The sequence below is a fragment of the Mustela putorius genome, unplaced genomic scaffold (genome assembly GCF_011764305.1).
Source record: "Mustela putorius furo isolate JIRA1106 unplaced genomic scaffold, ASM1176430v1.1 tig00004068_pilon_pilon_pilon, whole genome shotgun sequence".
NCBI classification, from domain to species: Eukaryota; Metazoa; Chordata; class Mammalia; order Carnivora; family Mustelidae; genus Mustela; species Mustela putorius.
In genome coordinates, this window is record NW_025422199.1 from 678,395 (window position 1) to 685,021 (window position 6,627).

The following is a 6,627-nucleotide window of genomic DNA, read 5'->3' on the forward strand; positions in this document are numbered from 1 at the left end:
CGTTGGAGGCTGCATATTGGGAACTGGAGTAAGATAGATTCAGATTTAAAAAGGGATTATAGAGCCAGCCTGCCTAAGTTCAAATCCTCACTCTACCACTTTAGCATATTACTTGATTTCTCTGTGCCTCAGTTTCCTCATAAACTTTGAGGATTAGATGAGGGAATGGGTGGGAAAGCTGTGAGCATGGCACTTGCTGCAGAGCAAAGTACTATAGATGTGTTAGTTTTTCAGTGTTATCATTATGGATTGGTAAGTATGAATGACCAAACATGAATGTCAGATATGCTAACAGGTTTTTGAGTAAGGATTGGCAAGGTGTAAATGGTCCTGTCCTAAGATGGTCTAGTCTTCAGTGAAGGAATCTGTATAAATTATACAAGGAGATTGGCAATGACAATAGAAAAATTTAGGCTATGTGATCAGGGTGTGAATAGATAATTTCTGGATTCAGGTGAGAGAAATGGGGGCAGAAATGTACTTTCTGGTATGGGTGGAATAGCAGTGTCATTGAGAAAAGAGATTCTGAAGCCGGATGGCTTAGGTCTGAATCCAAGCTTGGTCACATATTGGTCCTGTAACCGTGGAAAAATGACTTAATCTCCCTGTGCCACAGTTTCTTCTCCTAAAAATGGGATTTTCATTCTTTCTTCTCATACTTCTTCTGAGTATTAAATGAGTTAAATTATAGAACAGTACTTGGCATGTATTACTAATATTATTATTCTTATCCCCCAGAAATTCCTATGATAGCCACAGCCTGTCAGATCTTCCGAAGGCAGGAGTAGGCCCGTGTTGCCAAGGCAAGGAAATGTAATCACTGAGTTGGTCTGTGTGGCTGTGTAGCATTTCAGAAGGTGAAGTCGTTCACATGCTCTCAGCACTACCTTTCCAGGTTCTCAGGGCTCCAGATGCCCACTATACAGGTACCCACTACACAGTGGATAGTAGATCCATAAAGCAATGGATGGATGAAATCCAAGATATTGGGAGAATTGACACAACTCCTTATTCATCCCTCCCATCCAGAATTGAGTTTTTTAAGACCCAGTGACCTGGAGGATTGCGAAGTCCTCTATTAAAAGAAAAGACCAGCAAGAGGAAGAGAAACCATTGTAAGAGATGAACATAGAATAATAGTTTTCCACTTGTTGAGTACTTATTATGTGCTATAAGTTTTTACATCATCATTTAATCTTTCTGGCAACCCTAAAAAAACAGATTTATTTTGCCCATTTTACAGATAAGGCGATTGAGATTCACAAAGGTTAGTAAATAACTTGACAAGGGCCATCCCACTTAGGGAACACAAACCTAGATTTGAACCCAACTTTCTTTCATTCCAAAGCTACTACTCTTTCACACCCAGAGGTCCGTTTTTGAGAAGTGTGCAGGGTGGGTATTCAGATAGACCTGGCTGAATCCTAGACCCAACAACTTTTCACCTGTGAGGCTTTGGGCTCAACTTATTAATATCCTTGTACCTCAGTTTTCTCCTCTATAACCTGAGGGATTTTCCTTCTCATGGCTACTATGAGGAATAAATGAAGTATACAGTTAGCCCTTTTACAACATCGGTTTGAACTATGTAGGTTCAAACATAGATTTTTTTATTATAGTAGTAGATTTTTAAAGTTATAGTAGTATTATGAATGTATTTTCTCTCCCTTATGATTTTCTTAATATTTTCTTTTCTCTGCCTTACCTTATTATAATATTACATTTAACATAACAAAATATATGTTAATCAACCATTTATGTTATTAGTAATGCTTCCAATCAACAGTAGGCTATTAGTAGTTAAGTTTTAGGGATGTCAAAAGTTAAAATGTGGATTTTTCACCCACATGGAGCAGTATCCCTAACCCCTATGTTTTTCAAGGGTCAACTGTAAAAAGGGCCTTAGCTGCTGTCATAAATTCAGCTATTCTTATTAGAAGTGTCTATTTTCCACTTCATAAATGGCAGTGCTAGGACCAAAACCCAAGTCTCTGAATTCATTTACCCTTTTGTTACCACTGTACTGATTCATGGCAGTGGTAACTTAAGGATGGATGGTACCAAAGAGATGATCTTAGGTGTTAGAAGGCCTGTGCCTTGTGTGTACATACATCCAGGCTAGACTTGGGGTGGGGGTGGGCTGCAGGACCACATTGACCAGTGTCTAGTTTCCTTTCTGGGCAATTCTCTTCTTTTCTCCACTTCTGAATTTTCTCCTTCCACTTGGCTTGTATTTCAGGAGCTGCAGAAAGCCCAAAAGAAGAAATATATCAAGAAGAAGCCTTTACCGAAGGAGGTAGAACAGCCTCGCCCTCAGGAGTCCATTCTCAGTGTGGCAGCACCAGCTCCAACTCTGGCCACTACACCCCAGCTTCTCACCTCCTCCTCGCCCCCGCCTCCTCCTGAGCCTAAACAAGAGGCCCTCTCAGGGAGTCTTGTTGACCACGAATATACTGCTCGTCCCAATGCCTTTGGTATGGCCCAGGCGAACCGCAGCACCACACCCATGGCCCCTGGTGTCTTCTTGACCCAGCGGCGCCCGTCAGTTGGCTCCCAGAGCAATCAAGCAGGACAAGGTATGATGGCCATATGGTTGCAAAACTGAGAAGGATCTTAGGGTCACCAGCTCCAAACCCTAAGCACTCTGGTAGATGGGAATACCTGGGAGGGATACTGATGTCCAACCTCAGATGCTTGGATTTGATCTCTTAGGCCATGAAGAGACATTAACTGGTGCTAAACAGAGGAATTTCAGGTGTGGGTTTATAAGGAGCCTTCTGGTAACCAGAGGATGGGCTGCAGGTGGGAAATCTAGGGAGGAGGCATATACATAGGTTCAGGCTGCCGTGAAGAGAGGCTGAGGCTATAGCAGAGGGAACAGAGAAGGGATAAATTGATCAAATATGGAGGAGGTCACATGGGACCTGAGAGGTGATTTGATGTGTGGAGAGAGAGGAAGAGGCAATGGGAGGAGTGCTTAATCCCCCCTTTTCCTTACTTTGGCCCTCAAAGCCCAGTCCCTGGAGCATTCAGCTCAAGGGTAGTGAGGTCAGTATGGCCTTAGGTAATGAGGATGAGGTTTTCTTTCTTTTTTTTTTCGAAGACAGGGGTTTCTAATGAAAAAAGGCCTTGGGGATAGCACCTTCTGGGACACCAAATATAATCACTAACCAGGCTTTTAACTAATAACAGTGCTCAGGATAAGAGGACAGGGAGGCATAACCACAGCTCCACAGAATTTAGGAAGAAAAATGATTGGGGCCAAAGAAATCTGAGGAAAAGGAACCAGATAGACTAACCAGTGGGTTGATAGCTGCTGCAGAAGGTCATAGGAAGAACCAAGGCCTGTGGTATTGGATGAAAGTGGTTAAGGAAGCCTTCTTGCCCAATATGTGCTGGAGCCAGCATAAGGGTGGGGAGACTCTGTGGGCAGAGGAACAGAGGAGGGGGGTAGACTGAAGATAGTTGATGCTAGAATTGCTACTGAAGCCTGTGCCACAGCCTTTTATTTACCTCTCTTTTCCTCACAGGAAAGCGTCCTAAAAAGGGTCTGGCCACAGCAAAGCAGAGACTTGGCCGTATCCTGAAAATCCACAGAAATGGCAAACTACTTCTGTGAGCCCCCTCGTGTCCTGCCCCTCACCCCTTCACCCCCATTGCCTTCTCCATTGTCAACTCTCGGGGCATTCCTGGATCCTATCTGCCCCGGACAAGGTGCTGAGGCGCATTGTCCTGCTTTCTTGGAACTGACCAAAGGCACGGACTCCCCAACGGGCTTCTGCACCAACTCCCCTAACTCCCTTCCCTACTTCCACTAAAGCATCCTGCCTGCCTTCTCCATACCTCTGAGTAGCAGTGAATGGGAGAGGTTTCTGGCTGACTAGAACCCTCTTTTCTGCTGCTCCAGCCCATTTCCTTTTTACCAGCCTTGTCTGCCCTTTACTCTTATCCCTACTTAAAGCTGGAAGACAGGATCAGGAGAGACATAAAGTGAGCCTGGGTCCCTTGCTCTTTCCCTAGTCATGAAGTGGGATGCCCAGTGCTCAACACTTGCTGCAGCTCCCACCGTCTCCAGAAGCCTGTCCCCCTCTGCCCATATTTCCTTCCCCTTCTTCCCCCTAGCCTAGTGGACATGTCCCATTCCAGACTTGTTCTTGAGAGAAGGGTCTAGCCTCTGCCCCCTCTTGCCAAATGCTTCATGAAAATAAAGAGGAGATTCCAGAGTCTCCTTCCTGCCCCACCATGGGCCATTTTCAGAGGTGGACTTGAAAGGTTATGGACTGACTTGACTCACCTTTGGGAAGAAGAGAGATTTCTATCACTTCTCAAGGTGGGGAGAGGACTGACACCCAACCCTTTGACCATGACTTTGGAGCCCACTGGAGGAAGCTATTTTCGGGTGGCTACAGATGAGGTCCCCTGTCCCAGAGTGAGCTTCAGGGATTTGCCTGGATTTTGAGGTCCCACAGAACATTATCCAGTTGGCTGTAGCTGGGCCCCAACAGGTGAAAAACTATCTTCCAAAAGTCTGAGAGTTCTGCCACTGAAGCAGATAACCCTGGCCCTGTGTACAGCCTGCTCTCTTCACCTGAACCACAGAGCACAGTCTGGACCTTCTGGAGAGGATGTGACAGGAGAGCTCACCCCTGGGTTCTCCATCAGGAGCCTCCCTGCTTCCTTCCCCACCTGAGGTCTTGGTCTGAAGAAGACCTCAGAACTCACATCTTCACTTCTTGGCCTTTGTGCTCCCAGACATCAGGTCAACGCCCAAGCAGAGTGCAGATGCACTACTCGGGAGCCTGAGCCTGGGAGAGGAGATGCCCATCTGTAAAGGAGCAGATCTTCTGATCCTCCACTCCCTGTCTTCCCCTTGTGGATGTCTCTGTTGTCCAGACAATGCCCAACCCCTCTCCCTCTTCCTTCTCCTCCTCCTAACTCCCTCCACCTCTGCTTGTCTTGCCTCCCTGGTACCCTGGACTGGATGGAGAATGTCCCACTCCCTCCATTTTGGTACTGCGCAAGTAGAGAGCATCCTTGCCCTCTACTCCCCACTTCGACCTCACCCCAGTTTGCCGTGCTTCTGGGGAACTTAACAGCTACCATGCAGGCCACAGGAGTATGTGAGGCTTCCCATGTCGTCTCTGTGTCTCCAATTTGTCTCCCTTTTCTCTACAGCCCACATCTGCTCTCCTTATTTGGAATCAGGGGTCCCTTAAAACCATCTGCTTTTTTTTTTTTTTTTTAATTTTGGGAACTCCAGGGGCCATGCAGTCCTCCATCTAGTCACACCAAAGGCAAAAAGCCTGGCTACCTCCCCCCTAGCATGTGAGGTCCCCACTCCCCTCTCCTCTGTTTCCACCCAGCTTTGCTTTCTTGGGGATTTCAAGGCAGCAGAGGGTAGTGAGGGGAGGGGAGGGGGGCAGCCTGTGTCCCTGTGTAGGCAACTACCTGACTAGGCCCTGACTGCTGTAACCAGGACCCCAGCCCTTCTGCCCATTAACACCCACCCCCTTGATCTTTCAAAGGCAGCTAATTGCTAGCAAATCCCCCTGGTTCCGGGCCTCTTTCCCCTCTGTTTCTTTGTTAGAAGTTTCTGTGGAGCTGAAACCCAACCTCCATATGACGGGGTTTCCATTTAGTTTAGATGGGCTCTCAGAGCCTCCTGTTTGTTGTTTTGTGTTTTAAATGAAAAGCAAGTTTACCCTCAGAGTTATGCTTTTCCAAAGAGGCTAGTGTGCTTTTTTTTTTTTTAATGTTATCAGGTTCTAAGTGATGAAGTAAGTTGGGGAGGGGTTGGGAGTGGTAGTAACTAAGGTGTAGAACATGGTGAGAGTTACCTCTGGTCTCCAATCCCCAGCACAGAGCTGGAGATTGGATAGGGGGGCAGGGAGAGAGGGTTTCTATTCACCTTTAATATATTTTTACAAAAAAAGCAAACAATTTAAAAACAAGCCCACCGCTTCTGTACATGTCTAAATATATTTTTAGAAGTGGGTAGGATTGTGAATTTCTGATGCAGGGCCTTTTTATAAACAGGTTAGAATAGCATCATACAGACTTCTCTGTTGTTTTTTTCCCCCTGTTTTTTTCTTATATTGTGTTACTAATGTAATTTATATTTTTTTTAGATCCTCCCTTTCCTATAGAGATAAAAGTGATTTATCTTGGCAATTGCTTTGCTTGGAATTCTTTTTTGGTGGTGGTGGTGGTGGGGAATGGGTAGTGGGTGGTGAGTGGTGGGATGGGTCCAGGAGTGCCGCTTTCTCTTTATATTTTCTCTGTCCCTCCCTTTCATGAACTCAGCACAAACTTACAACTGAGGTGGGGAAGGGACAGAATCCCAGTCTTCATGAGAGATACAGTTGACACACCAGAAACAGATCATCAGAAGTACAGTGAGGGGTGCCTTGGTGGCTCAGTGGGGTAAGCCTCTGCCTTCGGCTCAGGTCATGATCTCAGGGTCCTGGGATTGACTGCTTCCCCCCTCTCACTCTGCCTGCTGCTCTGCCTACTTGTGATCTCTCTCTCTCTCTCTCTCTCTGTCAAATAAATAAAGTCTTTAAAAAAAAAAGTACAGTGAACAGAAAACAAAGGGGGCAAACAATTCAGAGTGGCCTGACAAGTTTG

At 46.0% G+C, this 6,627-nt stretch overlaps 1 protein-coding gene across 5 annotated transcripts in view; it reads left to right on the forward strand.

Annotated features, from left to right (window-relative positions):
• PHF8 (PHD finger protein 8) overlaps positions 1–6,171 on the forward strand; it is a 98,554-nt gene extending 92,383 nt beyond the window's left edge. For all 5 annotated transcript variants that reach the window (XM_004780589.3, XM_045072772.1, XM_004780592.3 and 2 more), the window contains 2 exons: positions 2,240–2,576; positions 3,531–6,171. In XM_004780589.3, coding sequence (XP_004780646.1) covers positions 2,240–2,576; positions 3,531–3,619 — 426 coding nt within the window. In that variant the 3' untranslated portion in view covers positions 3,620–6,171. The remainder of the gene's footprint in view (positions 1–2,239; positions 2,577–3,530) is intronic.
• Positions 6,172–6,627: the final 456 nt, after the last annotated feature.